Raw genomic sequence first — 23,211 nt, forward strand, 5'->3', positions numbered from 1 at the left:
AATTTTACTATCAAAACTGAACTGCTGGGTAATGACTTTTCTTATGATTTCTAATAACTATTCAGCTCGAATTGACCCTACATATGTTTTACTGCAATAGTAAGTCCCCCTCTCTGAACATACTAGTGAGGAGAAAGCAAGCACAATATTTCAAAATTTATATAAAGTATGTGCTAGTATGTTATCAGAACTGATATAATAGTTTCTACCATGACTTGTTTTCACTATCAGTTGGTTTCTATCTTATATTCCTCCCTGACTCATGCTTTGTTCACAGCTGGATCTACAACTTTCCCCCTCCCATCTGCACTTTCATCTACTTTCTTCCATTATGAATCCTGCTGCCATGTAAATCTCTCTCTATAAACCTGTTCCTCCATTTCTATATTGGAGTAAGAAGGAAAGAGCACATTTTCTTTTGTGCCATATCATCTACCAGTTATGAAAATAGAGCCTACAGCTGTGGTGGCGAACCTTTGGCTCTCCAGATGTTATGGACTACAATTCCCACCAGCCCCTTCCAGCATGGCCAATTGGCCATGCTGGCAGGGGCTGATGGGAATTGTAGTCCATAACATCTGGAGTGCCAAAGGTTCGCCACCACTGCCCTACAGAATAGTGAATCTAGAATCTGCCAAAAGCTGTAGTGCTGCAGTAAAGCAGTCTAGAAAAACAAGTACTCTCTTCTGCTCAATGGCTTAATCATGGAGGATGACAGAATGCTCCTGCTTCAATTTTCACAATGAAAAGTCACAATAATGACCAATGTAAAAGAAAGGCTTTGCTTACTGTGTAAAATAAATCCACCTGATTAACCTTATATCAACTTACTGGGAATACAAATGAGTTTTGTACTACAACTGAGTACAAGCTGTGAGAAATCTGTCCACATAGTTTAAAATTCAAACTTTGAATTTTTTCTTCTACAAAATAAAATAGAAGCTAATTTTGGCTACCTCTCTTTCAGAAAGAAAATTCTGTGTGCTTGGAAAGGGTGAACATGAGAATGATTTCTTCCAGAACATTCATGTCACTGTGATGTATATGTGCTGTACAGCAACTACAAAAATCATTATAGTTATACTCCCACAAAATTGATTTTCTGTTGCAGTTGTAACTCACTTATTAGTAAAAATGTGAAGAAAAATAACCTTTTAATAGGAGTAGTACATAACCAACCTTTTCTTGTTCTGCTGTAATTAGTACAAATATTTTAATGTGCTGAGTTTGTATTTATAATGGGCTGAGCTATCAAAATAGTATCTCAGCTGAACTGTCCAGTTAGATCCCCATAGAACTATGCTCTATTTGTTCACATATTCTCTGGTGAATATCAGTAAAACATACAGAAATCCAGATATTTCCTTAAATTTCTATACTAGTTTTTCAAAAATAGTCATAACCCCAAGCATTTTGCAATCACATAACAAGGTGACAAAATGATGAACTAAGAAACTTGTGATAAATAACATCATCTCCTTGCAAAGATCAAGGATAATTTTAGCAAAACTCCTATTTAGATGCTGTTAACATTGCTGGCCTGTTATACTTTCTATACTAGTTTTTCAAAAATAGTCATAACCCCAAGCATTTTGCAATCACATAACAAGGTGACAAAATGATGAACTAAGAAACTTGTGATAAATAACATCATCTCCTTGCAAAGATCAAGGATAATTTTAGCAAAACTCCTATTTAGATGCTGTTAACATTGCTGGCCTGTTATACTTTGCTGATCAGTTTTCATTGATTTTTACAGTTATGAAGTGGTGATATCCCCATGCAATCTAATCTTATTAAAAGCTTTGGCAGCATCCTAGGCACATTACAAGCAGCAATCCTGGAAAAAAAATCAAAGGAAACTGTGATCTAGGAAATTCTTTGGAATATGTTTTCATATGGTTCTACAATGCTGTTTTCTAACACTTTCTACAATTTTTATTTCATTTTCCGCCTGATGTTACAAGACTGTTCCAAAACTCTCAAGTTCATAAAGCAAAGATTTTTAAAAATAATGAAAATATTGCAGATTAAACAGTACCAATGCCAGCAGATCATTTCAAAGTGATACATTCTGTAATCAACATCTCACCAGTCTGAGGACTGCATTTGACATCAAACCTAGGGTTTGAAGATGGGTGTGTGTGGAAGTCCTAATTTATGGTGGCAAAGTGGTAAACAGCAGAGGAAGCTTAATCCTTCCATCACCCAAAACTTTCCACATGCAATTCTATGTAGTGATTGTTTTACAGTCAGTGAACAATAATGATGTGCCATGGCAGATAACATGACAGCAATTTTACTCAGATATGTGCATTCAGGCATTAATAAAAACTAACTGAAAACACGTTTTAAAAAATTTGTGATCACAAATTTCAAATAGAAAAATGACATCAGGATAATTTAAAAACATTGGCTGGGACAGCTATTCCAGTTCCTAGTCTAGTCTAGCTCCTTACTTAGAGAAGGTCAGAAAGAGAGGAGAGGGTGAGGCAGTGTGGCAATATGTAACTGATATGTTTACCAATCAGCAGAGTTACACAAAAATTTTGCCACTCAAAATTTTTTTGCTGAGGGGCTTATATTTTAAAAGTGATTTTTAAATCTATTGCATTGTTGAACATATCGATTTAATTGATTCTATGCAAGCAGTACAGACTACTGCTTTCTAAGCTGTTTCTGCATGATCAAAATATCCTGAGTTGAGCAACAGAAATGTCCTGTTCTGTACAGCAATTCTGCACGGTTCCCAGTCCTAAAGCGGGTTTGCCCAGCGATATTTTCCTCATCTCAAGGTATTAAAAAACCGCCAAATTGGAAGTTCTTTTAAAAAATCCCGGGGTGAACCTGCTAGAGCCTACTACAGTGCGAACACCAATGTGGAGCAGGACCGGTTTATTTTTCCCACCCAGCTGCCTGATCTCCCCGCCTCATGTTCATTCAAGCTGCCACTCAAAAACAACAGCCAATCAGAATACAGGACACCAAGAATTCTCATATAAGCTTGCAATGTAAATACAGAAGTGCTGGGCTTGTGCGAAACAAGCTGGAGTATTTCCTCCCGGTCTTCTCTATATTTCTTTAAAAAATGGGCAGCCATGTGAATGGACACCCTGGGATAAAATAGATCCAGATCAAAAAAAACAGTGGTACACAGGTATAATTTTGCTGTGCGGAAACGACCCTAGACTGCTTTGACTGAGGCTGCACCCATTAGTCATGGAGTAAATATTTTGCTTGCATATCCAGAATGACAGACTTCAGACTGGGAGACAGAAGAAAATGCCTCCCCCCATCACAAGACAGCCAGCACTTCTGCTAATCAGACAGGATTAGACATCTTGCTCACATATGCCACAGTATTTCAGTATATATAGTATTTATAGTATATATAGTATTTCAGACTGAAGTATATATAGTATTTCAGACTGAAGAAGGAAATGGAGACAAATGCATGTTTCACACACCTAAATATCAGTTAGTGACTGTATGCTGTCTTAATGTAACTGCTCTGCAATCAATAACACACACACAAGAACCACACCAGAAGAAATGCAAAGAGATTAGTGCTATAGCAGGATCTGAAAATTCTCAATCTTCTTACTGTTCCTTAAAATCAGTTGCATGGAGGCTATTCTTTCTCTCCCCAAGCTACAAGAAACTGCCCCTCCAAGTCCCAGGACTGAAAAAAGCAGATAACCTTCCAATCACAAATAAAACAAGCAAAGTAAAGTTTAGAGCATAGCACAGTTGATCTCCACAATGCCTTTTGTGTAAAAACAAAAGTATTAACCTCACTTTAGATATGATTGGACACAAAGAGCCCTACACTATTACGTATCATTTGCATCTACTGTATCTTCTTAGTTTGTCAAACATGTGGCTTTGCTTAATGTGTAAAGAAAATTATTTCCTACAAAATGAAGATTATTTTTCCAGTAACATCAAATTTGTAAAGTGGGAATTTCATCTGACTGAATGGAGAGGGAAAAGGTGTTGCTCATTAAAAAAATGAATATAATAAAGAAATTAAACCCATGCAAGGCTGAGATTAAAAATATAGTAGTTTTGCACAAGAAAAAAGCAAACATGCACATACTTATGCAATAGACAAGTAATATATAAAAGAAATTCAAGTTATCCATGTATTTTATGTATCAGTGTTTCATGATTGCTTTCTAAGTATTAAATTAAGTAGTATAATTACTAAATACATTTTAAGAACTAAAGAATTGGGCAATTGAACATATATGCTATTTTACCTGCTCTTTATCTCTTAATTCAGTTTCAGCCCTGACTTTATTGTCATAAAGGTCCATTAGCTTGTCCTTGTTGTTTAGATAGCACATTTGGAGCATTTGGTATTCTTGAGCTAAACGCAGGTTTTCTTCCATTGCATTGTCCAGATCAATCTATGAAGAAATTTTTTTGGTAAGTGTGATAATTTTTTTTAAGCATTGATTATTTCCTCAACAATATGTACTACCTGTATGACCTGTAGTATACGATTTGACAAATCCAAAATGCCAAGGTGCCATGAAACATCAAAATTACTTTATGTTATCTAGTATTTTCAGCAAACAGTTTATCATTGACATACAAAAATGCAAAGCGTATTTATCGTTTCATTTCAGAGTAGGCTTTGTTTTATGACATCAAAATGCATGGAAATGACATTTTTTGCCATTGTTTATATCTCAGCTTCAGAAGATATATGTTAACTTCACAACATTCAATGGTGAAAGATCAGTTCATTTCTTAACCACTTGTTTTCTATACTGGCTCTAATTTTACAGTAATGATGAAATTATGAGAAATTGGGATGAAATTAGATTAGATATTAGCTTGTTATTGTAGTGATGACAAGGTTTACCCCATATTTAATTATACACTACAGCATTTGGGGAGAGGGGGAGAGAAGGTCATGGGAGATACCTCTCATACTCCAAGCACCAAAAAGTACCTTTTCCCCTTCTGCAGTGTTGCTATAATCACTTCCTTACACTTCCTTTTTAAAATTACCACAAAAGCTTTTCTCCTTGGTCTTTTTAATGTACAGAGACACACACCTTTGATCTGGATGGAGAAAAGACAGCATCAGCACACTAATCTTTCACCTGTCTGCTTCCTCTTTAATGCACGTGCACCCTCACACGCACGCACACACGCATGCTTGTTCTGGACAGAAAATGAGATTATTGGCTTCTTTTTTCCTATATCACCATTGCTATTTGTTTCTTCCAGGGACTCACAGAGGTAATTGTATCTCCCACCCACCCGAGGAAAGATTTCTCCACCTGTACTGCAGACCTGGTCTGAAATATTACACTTTTTTAAAGCTGTCATTTTGTGACTGGCTCCACCCATTGAGCTTCCTGTTTGTGAATGATAAGTCCCAAAACTATTGGAAAAAATTAAGTAGCTCCCCCCCAAATAAAAGAAATTCACTAATAACAAAAAGAAATTCACCAGCAAGCTGAGAAATTACTCTGGCTAGAGTTAAAGCAAAAAGAATGTACATGAATTAATAGTTTAACAAGGCCAAAAGGGAAAAAACAACACACATCCAAAACAGCCGATTACAACAATTATTAAACAACTAGTTCAATAAATATTTGACTTTCAGCTTGTTCCTTGGTTAAGTATTACCTTGCATTTTTATAAGCCAATGCACACAACCTGCTGAGAGACAATTACATCCTTGTCTTCTAACAACATTTTCCTAATCTCTTGATCAGGACCCTTTGCAATTATCAAGCAATGCTGAACAAGTAGAGGTAAAATGAAGAGCTCTCTTTCTGCCTCATGCAGCATGCAGTGCAGCTTGTTCTCTGTCATAGAATCCACATCCCCAGAATTACAAACACATTTCCTCAAATGCCATGGGTTTTTCCTAAATTTACCCATAAGCATGGATGATGGAAATGCATCAAACCATGCTCTAGAAAAGGCCCACTGGTATTTAGCTATGGTAATAGTTGAATGTAAGGAGCCATTACAATACCAATCCAAGATTTCAGTGGTCCCTTTAAGACACTTCCCAATAAGCAGTCTTCCTTTTTTTACCCAGCAATCCCCTGTTCTAGCCAGTCAGTCAGAATGAGGTGCCAAGGGTAGCTGGAGACTGGAATATTCATGATTGTTCTGCCCCCCAAGTGAATCTGGTTTTGGTGCCCTGTACTTGGCTAGGACAGAGTGGGGGAGACACAAGCCAGATTCAACAGTTCAACAATAGGTTTATTACTTAAGAGAATTAAGACCCTAACTCCTCCCTTGGATCTATCTAAATCAGAGTACTTGCTTGTCGTGAGTGGGTTTGAAGCTGTAGACTATGTCTTCTCTTGGCTGTTTTCAAGAAAGTCCACTGTGTCTTGCTTTCTTTCAGTTCTTTCTGTCCTTGTCTGGTTCTAATTCCTGTTAACCTTAATTTGTGCTCTATGGACCACCATATACGTCACGAATATTCCAGTCTCCAGCTACCCTTGGCACCTTGCTCTGACTGACTGGCTAGAAGTAAAACAGGGAATTGCTGGGTAAAAAAGGAAGACTGCCTATTGGGAAATGTCTTAAAGGGACAGGGGCTAACTAAAATACCCTCCCTTAGAAGACTTAACAATGAACAAAATCCATGCTAACTATGGGGAAACTGAAGCTTAATGGGGAAATAACAAAAGCCTCTGTGGGGGCATGGCAGGGACCTTACAATCCTAGGGGGTGATGTTGGCTGTGTTGCTATGTCACTTCTGACAAAAATTCAGAAGTGACACATGACAGCTCTACAAGTTGCTGGAAATGCTATGGTTTTACCATAGAGCTTCTGAGATTCCTAGAGATACCCTATGTCACTTCCAGGTTTGCCTGCAAGTAATATATCAACACAGTCAATGTTGCTGGAATTTTAAAGGATTTCTCCAGTAACTGCTTGGAGTGGTCTACAGCATAATATCTGCTCAACATATATTTTTTAAAATAGACAGATCATTACACAAACACTCTTTAGCAGGGGCAGATTGGGAGGCAAAATCAGCCCAGCCCCCTGCTCATTCCCAGCCCTTCTCCCCAATAGAGGGGGAAAGGAGGATGAGCAGGTTAGCCATTGTGGTGGCTGCTCCACAATGACGGAGCCAGCTGAATTGTAACCACAGCAGTAGATTCTCCAGCATGGCTGAAGCTGGCTGCGAACTCATGACAACAGCAGCAACATCTTTATTAAGATAAATATGTAAATTTTGATATTAGTCAATCAAAGGCTGAGCCAAAAATCCCCAATTTATGAAGATGATTACGATTAACTAATACCATTAAGAAAATGTGGCTATTATTCCAACACAAAAATATTTGGCTGAATGGTGAGTACAGGCTTGTGTGGCTTCCTCATTGTTGCTCCAGCTGCCAATACAGTAAAGTGGCAACAAAATAGGTTTCAGTTTCTATGCACGAGTCCATCAACAGTGAGCATCTCTACTCACCTGGGCCATTGGGGCTTTTTCACTTTTTTAATTCAGCACTTGAATATAAATACATGATATGATGTAACAATATATGTTACAGGTTCTCTGAATATTCAGTTTTCATTTTTTTTTGCAATTAATATTTGAGACAAACAGGTACAGGGGGTACTTTGGCCTCATTTATGCAGGTGGTAACACCTATTCCTAGGGCAGTGTTGGCGAACCTTTGGCACTCCAGATGTTATGGACTACAATTCCCATCAGCCCCTGCCAGCATGGCCAATTGGCCATGCTGGAAGGGGCTTATGGGAGTTGTAGTCCATAACATCTGGAGTGCCAAAGGTTCGCCACCACGGTCCTAGGGTGTATCAATTTTGACTGCATTCAGGGGTTCACATGCAAGAATGTTCTCCATGAAATAGAGTATGAATCAGATATTTCATTGGCAAGTTTGAATTCTTCTCCCTACCTCTTCAATGGAAGGAATGTTTTGTATAGAGAAGCATTCATTCATGTGACCCACTTTCTGTAGTTTGAAGTGGCAGAACCCAGCCCCAGGTTTACCATTTCAGTAAAAACAGGATATGACAATAAACAAAACAACAGGTAAGGGGGAATGGTCGCACTTCAGGAATAATCTACAGTATAACATGTTTTTCACAATCTTACTTTGACCGAGGGACATACAGGGTTTCCATTACAATGGTGACATTTAACATTTGCAAGTAATTAACATTTCTACAGTAATCACAATCATAGCAAATGAGTGGATACTAGGAACACTATGAAAATGGCATTATTTTCAAAGAGTAAAGGTCAACATTTTAATTGCAAACAAGCAAGGTAAATGAAGATTTCATGAACAATGTGCTCAAGGTTCATAAAAGAAATGGCAACTAAGACATGCAAATAATCAGAGATCAAAAACACTGAAATATGGCTAGAAACCTAAAAGATGGCTGGCAAAGATTAAATCATCAAAGGTCTAGTATGAAGACCTGAAAAAGAAACTAAGTACGTGGTCTTATGTAAGAGGAAACAAAGAGTGCCCTCACTGGACCTTTTCATATAATCAGTTTATTGAGCAACAGGTATGCAGGTGCTCATTTGGTGTGTTAGATGGACACTTCTTCCCTCAAAGAAGCATTATATTTGGAGATATTACATAGTCTGAGCATTCAATATCAAGCGCAGGGGCACAGTCGGGGTTGCCAGTTCCAAGTTGAGAAATCCCTGGTGATTTTGGAGGTGGAATCTGAGGAGGCAGGGATTTGGGGAGAGGAGAAACTTCAGGGATTTGGGGAGGGGAGGAACATCACTGAGTCCACATTCCAAAGCAGCTATTTTCTCCAGGTGAACTGATCTCTGTTGCCTGGAGTACAGTTATAATTTGGGGGATCTCCAATCACCACCTGGAAGTTGGCAAAACAGTGTTGTACTTAAAGTAGAGAAGAATCCTCCAGTGGCTGGCCTTCATCTGTACAGCCTTAATGTGTGCCTGCACAGAAAACTAAAGATGAAGCCTATGCATGGCTATTTTGATCGATGAATGAAATGTGAATGCCACTGTCATGTGCTGGTTAATGACCATAATATCACTGGTGGTGAGAAACAAAACTTATCCTCTTGCAAGTCTATGAACTTTTATATTTTTAAAAGTTATTTCTTTGAATGCTGAGTGATTTTTCTACAGGCATGGGGGCACTCATGAGTACTTTTAACAAGAAAAAAATGTACCGTATATGCTCAAGTATAAGCCAACTTTTCCAGCACATTTTTATGCTGAAAAAGCCCCCCTCGGCTTATACTCGAGTATATTCTGCAATTCCAAGATGGCGGCCGGAGCTGTGGCTGCTGTGGGGATCCGGTAACATGTTGCTGCTTTTTTTCTAATTTACCAGAGAGCCGTAAAAACAAGCTGTAAGGACAGCCTGCATAGCATTACAACTAAGTTGTGTGTGTTGGGGTGTGTGTTAAAAGAAACCGAGGCATTTCTCTCCTAAGGGTTATTGGTGGTTGCATTCTAGATGAATACAATTCTTCATGCAGTAGTTTATTGCCAAATACTGATGTTGCTGAAGACAAAGACTTTCTTTGGAGCAAAGTTAGGCTGGCATGGCTATGAATCCCAGAATTCTACATTTGGAGGAAAACAGTGGCTCATTTGTGCTCCTAGAGTGCTGGAAAGCTGCTCATCCCTAATGCAAACTCTGTTAAGCAACTCTATCTCATCTTACTTGCAAATCTTCTGTTTTTAGCTGCTACTGAGTCAAGTTCGAAGGCTTATACTCGAGTCAATAAGTTTCCCAGTTTTTTGTGGTAAAATTAGGTACCTCAGCTTATATTCGGCTCGGCTTATACTCGAGTATATATGGTAAGCAAACTTCTACTCTTCCCTGTAGGCCATTTCCCCACTGAGAAATTAAAGCAGAATACAACCAGTTTTCAAAAGAAACAGCACCTTTTCATCGCGGTTTCTCCCTCCTCACTGCAGTATGTGTCTAGTGAAGACCTCGATGTCTATCACAGTTTCAAGCAATGTAACACACACCACGAACATGCGATCTGCTCGGCAGGTCTGTTCTTCCTCATCCTGATTGGCTGTTGTGTTGTGTAGAGGTGGGAAATTTTTTTAAAAAAATTTTCACGCAGCTACATCATTACGTAAATGCATAGGCAGAATTTCGTAAGAAGAACATAAGAACATAAGAACAAGCCAGCTGGATCAGACCAGAGTCCATCTAGTCCAGCTCTCTGCTACTCGCAGTGGCCCACCAGGTGCCTTTGGGATCTCACATGCTGGATGTGACAGCAATGGCCTGTTGCTGCTGCTGCTGCTCCCAAGCACCTGGTCTGCTAAGGCCTTTGCAATCTCAGATCAAGGAAGATCAAGATTGGTAGCCATAGATCGACTTCTCCATAAATCTGTCCAAGTCCCTTTTAAAGCTATCCAGGTTAGTGGCCATCACCACCTCCTGTGGCAATATATTCCAAACACCAATCACACATTGCGTGAAGAAATGTTTCCTTTTATTAGTCCTTATTCTTCCTCCCAGCATTTTCAATGTATGCCCCCTGGTTCTAGTATTGTGAGAAAGAGAGAAAAATTTCTCTCTGTCAACATTTTCTACCCCATGCATACTTTTATAGACTTCAATCATATCCCCCCTCAGACGTCTCCTCTCCAAACTAAAGAGTCCCAAACGCTGCAGCCTCTCTTCATAAGGAAGGTGCTCCAATCCCTCAATCATCCTCATTGCCCTTCTCTGTACTTTTTCTATCTCTTCGATATCCTTTTTGAGATGTGGCGACCAGAACTGAACACAGTACCCCAAGTGCGGTCGCACCACTGCTTTATATAAGGGCATGACAATCTTTGCAGTTTTATTATCAATTCCTTTCCTAATTATCCCCAGCATAGAGTTTGCCTTTTTCACAGCTGCCATGCACTGAGTTGATATTCCCATGGAACTATCAACTAAGACACCCAAATCCCTTTCCTGGTCTGTGACTGATAGCACTGATCCCTGTAGCGTGTACGTGAAGTTTGGATTTTTTGCCCCTATGTGCATCACTTTACATTTTGCTACATTGAACTGCATTTGCCATTTCTGAGCCCACTCACCTAATTTATCAAGGTCCACTTGGAGCTCTTCGCAATCCTTTGCGGTTCTCACCACCTTACATAATTTGGTATCATCCACAAACTTGGCCACCACGCTACCCACCCCTACTTCCAGGTCATTTATTTCCCCACCTTCTGATTGGCTATTGTGCTGGAGAGGGAACACTACTCTGCCTCAATTGAAAATTCATGTTATTCTTCTTCTCATTTTTACATTCAAATGGAGCCACGCACAAACAATGTATTTATGTTTTAAATGTTTTAAAAACCCACAAACAGGTGGGCAGAGCTTTGGACATGAATGGGGGGGGGTTGAACCCGAGAACCCCCCCTTACCTACGTCCTTGTGTCCATGTCATTTTGAATTCTGACCCTCTGAGATATTAGCTATCCATCTTAATTTGGTGTCATCTCCAAATCTGACTAGCATGCCCTCTATTCCATCATCCAAGTCATTGATAAAAATGTTGAGTAGCACTGGGCCACTGCAGCACCTCACTAGTCACTTCTCTCCAAGATGAAGATGAGCCATTGGTGAGCACACTTTGGGTTCAGTCAGTCAACCAATTACAAATCCATCTCACAGTAGCACTGTCTAGCCCACATTTTATTAGCTTGCTTGAAAGAAAGTCATGGTGGACCTTGTCAAAGTTCTCACTGAAGTCCAGGTATGCTACATCCACAGTACTCCCTTTGTCTACCATGCTTGTCACTCTGTCAAAAAAGAGATACTGGTAAATTTACCACATCAAATACTGTGGACTGATCTAATGGCAACAATGAAGACGCATTCCCTTAACCCATTTGAAGGTAGAGATCATCCACAAGCATCACTAAAGTTGTCTGAATTCAGGCTTTAAAACAGATTTAAAAGGATGCCTTCTCCAAGTATTCTGGAGTTGCTTTGGCATTGCCTATTCCATAACTTTCCCAACAAGTCAGGCCTACTTGACCTACTTGTTTAAAGATCCCTTCTTCAGTAATGCATTTTGCAAATAAAAACAAAACAAACAAAACAAAGCTAACACCTCCTTCTATCACATATGCACTGACAGTCCTCTGAATTCAAAGATCTTGTTCCTCCTTACAGGACTTTATAAGCTAAGGACACAAGTCTAGATGATGATTTCACACATTCTGAATAATGCACTTTCAATCCATTTTTGATGTACTTTACAACTAAATTTTACTGTGTCAAATGGCAAAATCTACTTGCGAGCAATTGCTAAAGTGCAGTATTTAGCATGTCTGAAAGTTCTTACAAGAAGAAGCCTTCACATTCTCCCAGAATTTTATTTGCATCAGTCAAGCAAACCAGCCAGAATTGGTCCAGGTAACCATGCTGGTAACCATGCAGGTAACCATGCTTAACCATGCTGCAGATAGCTCTACCACTTTACTAATTAAATCAGCATCTAAATCAGATTATAATTTTTGCTGTAATTAATAAATATTATAATCTGACAATGGCATTTCAACATGCTCATAAAATATGTCTTCTAATTTTAACTAATACTTTTAACAGAGTATTAACTTCTTTTCTGAATTCTGATCAACTGGTATTTTAAGGCCTGTTGAAAATCAAAGAACTGCCAATTGCATGTTTTTCATTTTGCAAGGTAATATAAAATATTAACTAATTAATGAAAACATGCTTTAAATGTTACTCTCACACACTCCCTTATGTTTGTAAGCATTTTTTCCATTAAGAAAAACAACCCAGGAAGCAGCCTTGCTGACAGAATTTCTGACTCATCAAAATTATAGACTTTATATCACTGACAAGTCATTTTGCTTGAGTGAACTACTCAGTAGCCATGGACATGGCTGACACCCAGTGGTCTTCTAGGTAAGGATTTACACATCCTTTATCTCTTTTTCTGTCTCACAAACACACCTTTTTTTAACTCTCTCAATTAAGACAGTATATATAATCAAAGTGTTGAATTTTATTTTTTCAAATGGAGGACAAAAGTAAAAACATTAATGACTGACACACCTCCTAAGATGTTTATGTGCCTTTTCCAAGTACAGCTTATTAATGTCCCCTCAGTTGAATAGCAGGTGATCTACATGATTTCATTATGACTATAACAGAGTTACTGCAAGCCATTGCAGTTTTGTATGTGCAAGATTAACAGTGAATTTGCCTGTTCCTTCTTAAAGTTTCTTGAAAAGAAAATTAAACAAGACTAAACAAGCAAAAAAAAAGCATATGTCAAACTGAGGAAGAAATGTATGTGTCCACCAATTATTCAAAATCCAGTGTGATATCTTGCTGTATTGCACACACAAGGCCATATCCTTCTGCTAACTTTCTTCTTTTGTATTAACGGTCCTTGAATAACAAACGGTTCTTCTCACATAAACATGCAATTAAAGACTGAAAACACACCATCTTGCCACTCTTCATTTATCTATATAAGTTGGTCACATTTGAAGATACTTAAAATCCAGTGACTTGAGCTGTAAACCAACGAGACAGATCTTTCTACAAACCTGAAAAAGGGTCCCAGGTTTCATATATATATAAAATCATTATCGAATCTATCGTGGTGAGTACCATATCAGGCAACAAGTGCTCATCAGAATTTCCGGTCTTGGGCAAGTGTTTCAGCCTCTTCCCATGCAATATTCACTGTCTTCAGGTCTTGCTCCAATGTTCTCCTCCAGGTGTTTCAGGGACATCCTCGCTGTCATTTGGTATCAGGAAGTATCCACCTTATTGCCATCTTTGGGATTTGACCGTTCTCCAAGCGAAGGACATGGCCAGCCAGTCGAAGTATTTTGTGTGCAATAATGGCATGGAGTTTGCACATGCCGCTCCTTCAGAGCACCTCTTCATTAGTGATGTGGTTATAATATATATGAATTTGCCTTATATGTATATCCCAAAATTTAAAAACAGATTCCCTCACCTGCTGTTGCTAGGCAACCACAATATTCCCTCCAGTGCAATAAACTACTATCCTCTCCCTTAATACTACAGTACTAATTTATTTATACAACACCCTTTTTAACATTTCTGCTTTGCAAATTCTGTGAAATGGTAGTAGGATGAGGGCCGTTCTGAGCTCCTCTGGGAGGTCATTCCACAAGGTGTGAGTCATCAGACAGAACATGCAGGAACAGGCGGTGTGGTGGCATCTTCAGAAAACTTAGCTCTGATAAGCAAAGCTGTTGCGATGGGGCGTAACAGGAGTGGCAATCCTGCAAGTATACTGGTTCAAGGCCACTAACAGCTTTGTAAATTATAAACAGAAACGAGAAATGAACCTGATGTAGAATGTAGAATGGGTGTGACATCCATGCTCTATCTAGTGCCCAATAATAACCTGGCTGTGGTGCTCTGTACCACCTGATAGTTCCAAGTTTCTCTAGGGCAGGGGTAGGGAACCTTTAACGCTCAAAGAGCCATTTGGACCCGTTTTCCATGGGAAAAGAAAACACTTGGAGCTGCAAATAATTTTTGACATTTAAAATAAAGATAACACTGTATATATTGGGGGATTTTACCTTTTACTCCGCTCATTCTGAGAAGCGCATGGATGCATCTGCCCACTGCCTGCAGGGCGGGCAAGGATGGGGCCAGCTGCTCGGCCTTGCCAGCCACCGGGAAAGCGCCCGTCCCGCTCCAATGGGGCAGGTGAGAGGGGAAGCCTACCGGCTGCGGGTAGTTGGTGCGTCTGCCCTGTTGCCTGCAGGGCGGGCAAGGATGGGGCCAGTGGCTCGGCTCGTGGAGCCGCAGTGCAAGGGCAGAAGAGCCGCATGCGGCTCTCGAGCCGCAGGTTCCCTACCCCTGCTCTAGGGGCAGGCCAATGTAAAGTGCACATCCTTTAATTCCTACTTCCATCTCCAAAGGTTTCAACAAGATGATATGGTTCATAGGAATAATCCAGGAACACCTGAAGTTGTTCTGCTACCACACCCTTTCTTTCTTCTTGCCCAGGAAGGACAAACTAAGAGACTGCACAATAACTGGCTACATAATTCTTCTCTAGCAAAAGATTTTAAAGTAGTGGACAGATAACCGCTTGTTTCAAAGACCAAGGAAAGGAGTTTGAGCCAGTGACTGATTTATAGTTAACATCAGGGAATTATTGATGATTTCAGTAACCACAACAGGCAAAATTCCAGAGTATAAAAGTATTGCCTTTCACAGATCCAAGGATCTTGTCAGCACCTATCATGGTAGCTGGATCTAAATGATTCATAAATAGATTAGGTGTTGTGTAGTGGAGATTTCTGTTGTCTCAGCCAAATCAAAACGTATTTGAGAGAATTAATTTGCAAACAGCTTGCAAATCAACCACAAGTAATCAGTTCCCTGGAGTTCAAAGGCTTGGTCTTTGGAGTCAATTGTCAATTATGATGATAAAAGGGTGGTTAAGTAGTCTAAGGGTAACTGATTTGCTTTACACATCAGTTAAATTATTTTGAGCTTGTGTATCTTTAGATCAGTCTGATCGATCTGTGCACAACAGGAATACTCTATCAATAGAACATAATATTTCTTGTGCAATGCAGGATTCATTGTAATTTCCCCCCTTCTTGTTATTACTTGCTGAAGTTGCAAGATAGAACTACATATGTCCAGAAAGGCAGTCCTTGGTAGGTGGTCTCTCTTTATGAAATGCTCTGTTTTCTGTTCTTGCATTTTAACTTTACAATTAAATTAATAACCTGTCCACATGGGGCTTAATGATGGTGAGGCATCTTGTCTTGGGCACCAGTTGCCTGAGGACACTCTGGCCACCCCTCCCCCCACCTCACCTCTGCAAAAAAAGTCTGTGGTTTATTTAAAATTAGCTTTACTTCTAGGCAAGTTGTGCTGTGGCTGGGAGGAGACTGGGATAGAGACAGGCTAGGGAAGAAAGTCATGTAAAACGTTTCCAGGATTTCAACAATCATTTCCTCCATGGCGTTCTGCACCATTTTCCCCCAGTCGTCCCAGAAATGTTTCATTTTCCTTTTAATCCATTGTATTTGAAAACCTCTTTTCAACAGATTTTTTCCCTGCAGTTGCTTTTACATGTGGGTAAATTTACTCATAAATAAATCCGCAATTACATGAAGCAGTGATTCAACAGATTGTCAAGGCATTGAATCAGTGAATCAGTAAAAAAAAAAAAAAACCCTGAAAGAAATACTTGGAGGTGAGTGCAGACAAACGTTCTGGTGAAGTGGGAGATCAAAAATGTTCTGGGGACCTTCTAAACAACTTGTGCAGAGAAGTACCTGCTTTACATTGGCTTAAACCAATCATGCCATTAACCAGTATTGGCCATTGCAGATAGAAACAACTGAGGTTGATTATCTGCCTAAATTGCTTGATGGAAATGTTTGAACTATTCAAGTTTGAAGAGAAAAATAATTCCTAAGTATTCTGACTAATTTTGCTCACTAATTTTTGTTAAAGTTATCAGAAATACTGCACTTCGAACACATGCTTTATTTTCTTCCGTAACTGTTGTGTAGCTTTAAGTAGCTTGTGTAGCTTTAAGTGATTCAGGGAGGGGAGGGACCTCAGTAAGGTATAATGCCACAGAGTCCATTCTTCAAAACAGCCATTTTATCCAGAAAAGGTGATCTTTGTAGTCTGGAGATCAGTTGCAGTTCTGGGAGATCTGGGATGCTGGGAACTCTACATGTTACATGATGTTTTCTTTTTGTAAAAAAAAAAGTGCCAGTACTCACTTGCAAGCTTATGCTGATTTTTACTAACCCCTCCCCTCACAGATACCCACTACTGTTGCAGAATGTCCACCCATTCTTTTTCTATACAAATATGGCAAGCTTGAATGCAAGGATCAGGACTTGGGAGAGCCCCTGAAAAGGACTGGTAATACTAGTGAATATCACCACAAAAAAGGTATGATCAAACAATACATAGAAATTAATTGAGCACAGTTCTAGATCTTTTGAATGTAAATCCATCTGAGATTAATTATACATACTTTCTAGTATTCTTGTTAGTTTATAGGCATTTATAGGTAGAACAATTTTCCAACTAGTTGTGCAGACAGATTTAGTGGTAGAATTTAGAACAAACATTGACACAAAACAAGATGCTTTTGAAAATTATATCTGGAAATATAGTCTGGGATGACTGACAGCTTGACACCACATTTCTAATATTATAACTAACTGATTAAGATGCATTATTGAACCAATTTGTCAACAGTGGAAGAAACTGTCATTCAAAGTTGACTGTAAAATAATATCTAGTCATAGATTTTTTAGAATTATTGTTGCTAAAATTAACACTGATTCTAAACATTTATGCCAGCATAAACACAAATACATTATGGCTGTAAACACTTATGTAAAATTATGTTTTGAGATATCTCAATAATAACTATAAACCTAAAAAATTAGTACTGCCACATTGATTGTTATAGTAATATACTTTTTAAAAAAGTTAGTATGTTTACTTTCTTCAAAATATTTTACTAAATAGTTTACTTTCTTAAAAACATTTGTGATAAAGATGATGATGATGATGATGATGATTATTATTATCATCATCATGTATTTGATTTTTACCCTGCTCTCCCCTGTCGCAGTAAGCTTAAAGTGGCTCACAGCAGTATAAAGACAATAAAATTATAATACATACATTATAATAAACAATAATACACTAATGGCCTCATCCAAAGGGGAGGGCTAAATCTGCTGTTGGGAGTGGTGCAAGGCCACACCAGTGAATCTGCCTTCCCAGGGGCACTTTCCCTGGCGTGGCCATCGTGGCCCTCCATGGTGGCGAGAGGTGGCACTGAACACTGTGCCGGTGTCCCTGCAAACAGGCTACTGGCGTAGTGGGGGCAATTCTGGGTAGGAGCCAACACTAGTTGGCTCCCACCTAGCCATTGCCCCAGTTGTGCCAGTGGCTGGGGTTTAGGATCTTTTTGGTGTCATGTCCATTAAGCACAATAGGGGCATCTGGCAATGGGGAGGCTTTTTTTGCATTTTAAGCCTCCTCATGCCACTGGGAAGCCTCCTTGGAAATGGTAGGCCAGCACAACCACAGAGATGCCCAGCCTATTGGATGGGGGTGCAACATATAAAACATAGAAAGATGGCACTTAGTCTAACCAAGGATAGAAATGTTCAGAAAAGTTCCCAACCCTGTATCCTAAAACAATTCAATGTACCATAAGTAAATAAGGGAAGTGGAGTGGGGGAAGGGGCGGGGGCGGGAAGGAGGCCCAGCAATGATGGAAACATACCCATTGCTGCCTTCAAGTTTAGGCCTGGCAGAACAGCTATGTATTGTAAGCCTGTGGAACTGAGATAAGTCCAGCAGGGCCCTGGTCTCATTTGACAGAGCATTCTACCAGGCCAGGGCCAGAGCTGAGAAAGCTCTGACTCTAGTTGAAGACAATTGGACACTCTTTGTGTCAGGGACTACCAGCAAGTTGTCATTTGCAGAGCGTAACACTCTCTGGGGGATGTATTAGTAGAGGCAGACTCTTCTATCATAATATTTGCCATCTAGTGACTCCTTAATTTGAAAAATGGAGGAAAAGAGTCAGATAACATCAATGTAAATGTTACAAGCATTGAAAGATGGAAGATGAAGTTGAAAGCAGGTTGAACAAAAATAAAGTGACCAAAAACAGACAATTACAGATAATTTTTGTCAACGTTTCTAGATAAAGCTAGGTAAATATTGAACAAATATTACACTGGAAAAATAAACATGAATACAAAATAGAGGAGAGTGCTAGACTGTAACAACACTGAATAGAAGTTTGAGTATTAATATTTATTAGTAATATTGATGCAAAAAATCAAATGTCATTTGAGGGTACATTACAAGATGAACGATAGTATTAGCTGTCTCTTTTCTACACAAAGCCTAGGCCTCAGTTTGAATAATAAGATCAGTGTTGCCAAGGAGCTGAGGAAGGGCCTTTCCTCTGCGTATCTAGTCAAGACAATCAGCCATCAACAATCCCTATCTAAAGAACAATGACTACTGGTAGGGCAATTCTCAGGACCCCACTTCAGTACTATGATGACCCTATGCTTCAAGGTGCAAACAGAGCCACAGAACCATAGTTTTTCTGTGCTGCAATGAAACTAGCCCCCTGACTTGTTTTGCTTGGTTCAAATTAATTTCCTTGATACAGTTATACTCCATGCCAACTTTCCTATAATTTTTAGTACTGTATTCATTCCAACTATCCTGGGGCATAAAGGGTTTCATAAAAGGAGAGGTGGAAGGAAATGGAAATCCAGCACCGTTTAAGGAAATCAGTGAATAAATTACAAAAACTGTCCATTTGCCTGCCCCTTTTAATCTTACTGTCGTATTCAAACTATTGGGCATGTAACTGAATATCTCAACTGTACCTGAAGAAATAATGGAGCGTGTCTCTGCAGTAAAACAGAACGGCACTAAACTGATGAGTTTAACCCAGCAGAAAGAGCGGCTGTAAACATGACAAATGCCTGCTATTGATTTCAGGTTTAATTACTCTGTGCAGCACTGACAAAGCCCATCAGATGTTGTTGTGAAGTGTAAATGGAACAAACTACACTTCACTGCCCATAGGAAACTGATGGTGTCTGCAGTTTGCATTGTTTACTTTATCCTCCGTAAACTTCAGCCTTGATCAAATTAACAAGTGCTACTAACCTCCAACAAACTACAATGCACTATGGTTTTACAGCAACAGCCTTGGAACAATAGTTCTGCAGCATTTCATTGATAACAAATGTCTAGCTAATAAGAACATAATGGTATCCAGTGGTCTTAATCTTCAGTATTGCCTTACTTGTTATTACCAACAGCAACAAGAAGCTTGGTGAGGTGGTAGGGTAGGATGGATACAACTGAATTTTACATTGGCATTATAGTTTGTTAGATCACAGACTTCTAAATAAAGCCCTATGTGTTCACCAGTAACTGGCAAGGGTGTCAACAATTGTCTGATCAGCAAAAATTCTTGAAAATTATGTTCTCACTCACAGTAAAATTGCTGTCTGCTTAAACATCATCACAGAAGCCCTTTTATTTTAATTCTTCCGTTTCTTTAGTTTTGGTTTCACGCCTTGTTTCAGAATATTTTTTTTAAAAAAAATCCAAAACTCACTAGTGAATAGAAATGATCACATGTGTATCACAAAGTTCTCTGTCAGTTTTCTTTCCTTAAAAACACAAGCTCTACCTACAATATGAGAAGTGATTACAATCCCTTATTACAGTACATGTGCTAACTCTTTCTCTGAAAAGATAAATATAATTTTTATTATTTTAAATCTTTTATACTACTTATGTTATGTGCTGTTCTTTGACAGGAGCATGGGACTGATTATAGATGGAAAATAAAGTATATTTCTGAGCCATTTTCTGATATTGCTCTCACCTAAAGATTTTGTTCCATTCGCAGGAGGTTTGAAAATGTGTTGTTGCTTTCAATATGACTGAGAACGTCTGAATTCTAAGGGATAGCAATAGATTTTCCTAACGAAAAGCAAATTATGCTATTCACAGCACGATCACATTCATGCAGAATTCTATTCCTCCTGCCTAATGCTATCTCAGGTTATTCAGCCTTGGTTGTAAAGCTTGAGCTTTGCTACATTTGGTTTGCACATCACCACTAGTAATATAGAAAAAGCATGTGCAATTTCTGCTTTTGTGAGTCAGATGACAAGACTAGGCATTTAGATGAGAAGAAAATTAGGGGAAAATGTCTATTGTTTCTAAGTATTACACCTTTTGGATATTTGTAGAATAGAGTATCCTTTTTTCCTGTTTGTTTTAAAGTAGATGAACGAATAATACAATTCTGTGAAAGACAGGATGTCAATTTAAGCCTGAACATGGATAAATTCAAAATACGAAAAGTAACTTTAACTATTGTGAAATATATTGTAAAATGTGTTGTTGTTTTTAATTTTCCCATTATCTCATCCTCAACATCTTTAATATAAAATCTCAGCACACTATTATAAGTTAAATTAACCAAGGTGCTTTTTGGATAAAATAAGTTCAGTAACCCTGAGAGAAACAGTAACTTTAATTTGCTCCCAGAATAGGAAAATAAGGTGGTTTAGAGAACAAAAAGTATTCACAGATGTTAACACAGTCTTGCTAGGCACATTCATTTATAAAGTTACAGTTGATTTTTAGGAGAACAAAGGGCAGTTAGCAGCCAAGTTTATATCCTGAGGTGAAAACTGGCCTCCCCTCAACCTCATGATTCTCACAGTGTATACGTGAGCTTCTCTCAGAAAACACTGATCTTTCACTAGTTTTACCTCAGAAACTGGGGCTTCAAGATTGTTACAGTCTCTTCTTCAAGGCAGTCTGCTTTATACCAAAGGTAGGATCTGGGACTGTCACCATCTCCTGAGACTGGTTCTATCCTAATTAACATTCTGTAGAGGCTCATCTACCTCCACTCGTTTACTGGTTTAGTCTGCTTACAAACATGGCCAATTCTGATACAAGATTCCTGCAGTCTCTTTTTTTCGGAAGGTTCAGCTGCTATCTATAGAGTATTGGAGATCTGATTAGCTGTACAGTTTTTTAAAATGAAAAATATTGCTTTGACTGCATCTGCCACCATCTACACTGTTACTTTGGTTAACCTGTTAAACAATCATTTAATGGCTGGCTCTACCTCCTGTGGTAGCCATTTTGTAGCAGCCATTTTGTTGCTATGCCCATCATGTCAGAGTTCCAAATGTGTCCACTGGATCAAAAAGGTTGGGGACCTCTGATCTGGTGGATGATCTACAAATACAGCTGGATACAGGAAATCCTATTGATCTTATTGGACCTTTGCCAACATTCAGTACAGTTAACCATTCTTTATTATTGACATAACTTGAAACTGGAGATTTAAAGGGTACTCTGTCAGTTTTGGTCTTGGAATCTGAGACATGGGAATCTGGAGTGTTCGGTATGATTTGATCTTTTTGCCTCTGCTGTTGGATCCTTTGAGTGAGATCAGCTGAAGTTGGTTGTTATCAGCATACTGATGACACCTATCTTAATGCTTTAGTCAGCTTGCTGAGGGCTTTCAGCCTGGGAATGCTCCCTATTGCTGGCATAGACTTGCACTACAAAAAATGCAGGTGTAGCTCATTAGGCGGCATAGGGTGTTTGAAGCTGGGTTGGTAAGCTTTCTTCTTTTTTTGCTCCCTGTGCCTCTGAAAACCTTTTTGGAGGTGGCGGGGTTGTGCCTGGCCACCACTCATCTGCCCTTTCTCTGTACTGGGCTGCCTGTCTGCAAAAGCAATGGGCCGTTTCAGGTAACCTCCATCACTTTTGAACACAGGAATACCTGTAGAAGACTTATTCAGATGTTTTCTCTAGCAGTTCATAGGGAAGCAAAGGTTTCTTTAAGTAGCTGATCCTAGACTGTTTAGAACTTTAAAGGTGATGACCACCATATGAATTACGTTCAGCAACAAATGGGTTGTGATAACTAGTGTCTTGCCACTATATTTCATACCCACTGAACTTTCATCCAGCCCATTATTCATGTCAGGTATTGTTTTAAACAGTCTAACATGTCAAAGAGATTGAGGAAAAGGAGCAATATAACTGGGTTCTAGAAGTTCCATATAAATATTTAAAAACACAGGGAGGGTTGAGGGCAAGATGAAACCATGCAGCAACCAACATGATAATCCCATGAACAAGTTACAGTGGAAGCTTTCTCAAAACATATCTCACAATGGTCTCTTTCAACAGCCCCAGTATAGTGAAAATTGCTGCTGGAATCTTATCAACATATCCAGAATAAAGTGAAAGTCATCCAAACAATTGCAACCCAAACACATCTGCTCCTAACATGGAGTTCAAGTAAAAGCAAATGTGAGCAATTTTATCTGCAAAATGCTTATCAAACAAGTTATAGTGGGCATTTGGACAAATCTCCTCCATCAGGTTCAGATCATATATTTAAAAAAATCTGAAATATTTGTAAATTGCTTTTATGCATTCAAATCAATTTTTTAAAAAGTGATAGTTCAGCTTAACAATCAACCATCAATTCAGACAACCTAAAAAAATGAATAATGAAACCTAATAAAAATACAGCATAGCCAAAAGAACCCTGGTTAAGGCTTGCAACTACCTAATAGTGGCCCTCAAAGAGTAATGGATAAGGA

At 38.9% G+C, this 23,211-nt stretch overlaps 1 protein-coding gene across 1 annotated transcript in view; it reads right to left on the minus strand.

The window, feature by feature from the left end:
- The window catches only part of CCDC178 (coiled-coil domain containing 178), a 173,908-nt gene that overhangs the window by 54,067 nt on the left and 96,630 nt on the right, over nt 1-23,211 (minus strand). Inside the window, exon 18 of the mRNA XM_048507311.1 lies at nt 4,263-4,412. Within this exon, the coding sequence (XP_048363268.1) occupies nt 4,263-4,412 (150 nt within the window). The remainder of the gene's footprint in view (nt 1-4,262; nt 4,413-23,211) is intronic.

This window comes from Sphaerodactylus townsendi, linkage group LG09 (assembly GCF_021028975.2).
Source record: "Sphaerodactylus townsendi isolate TG3544 linkage group LG09, MPM_Stown_v2.3, whole genome shotgun sequence".
NCBI lineage: Eukaryota > Metazoa > Chordata > Lepidosauria > Squamata > Sphaerodactylidae > Sphaerodactylus > Sphaerodactylus townsendi.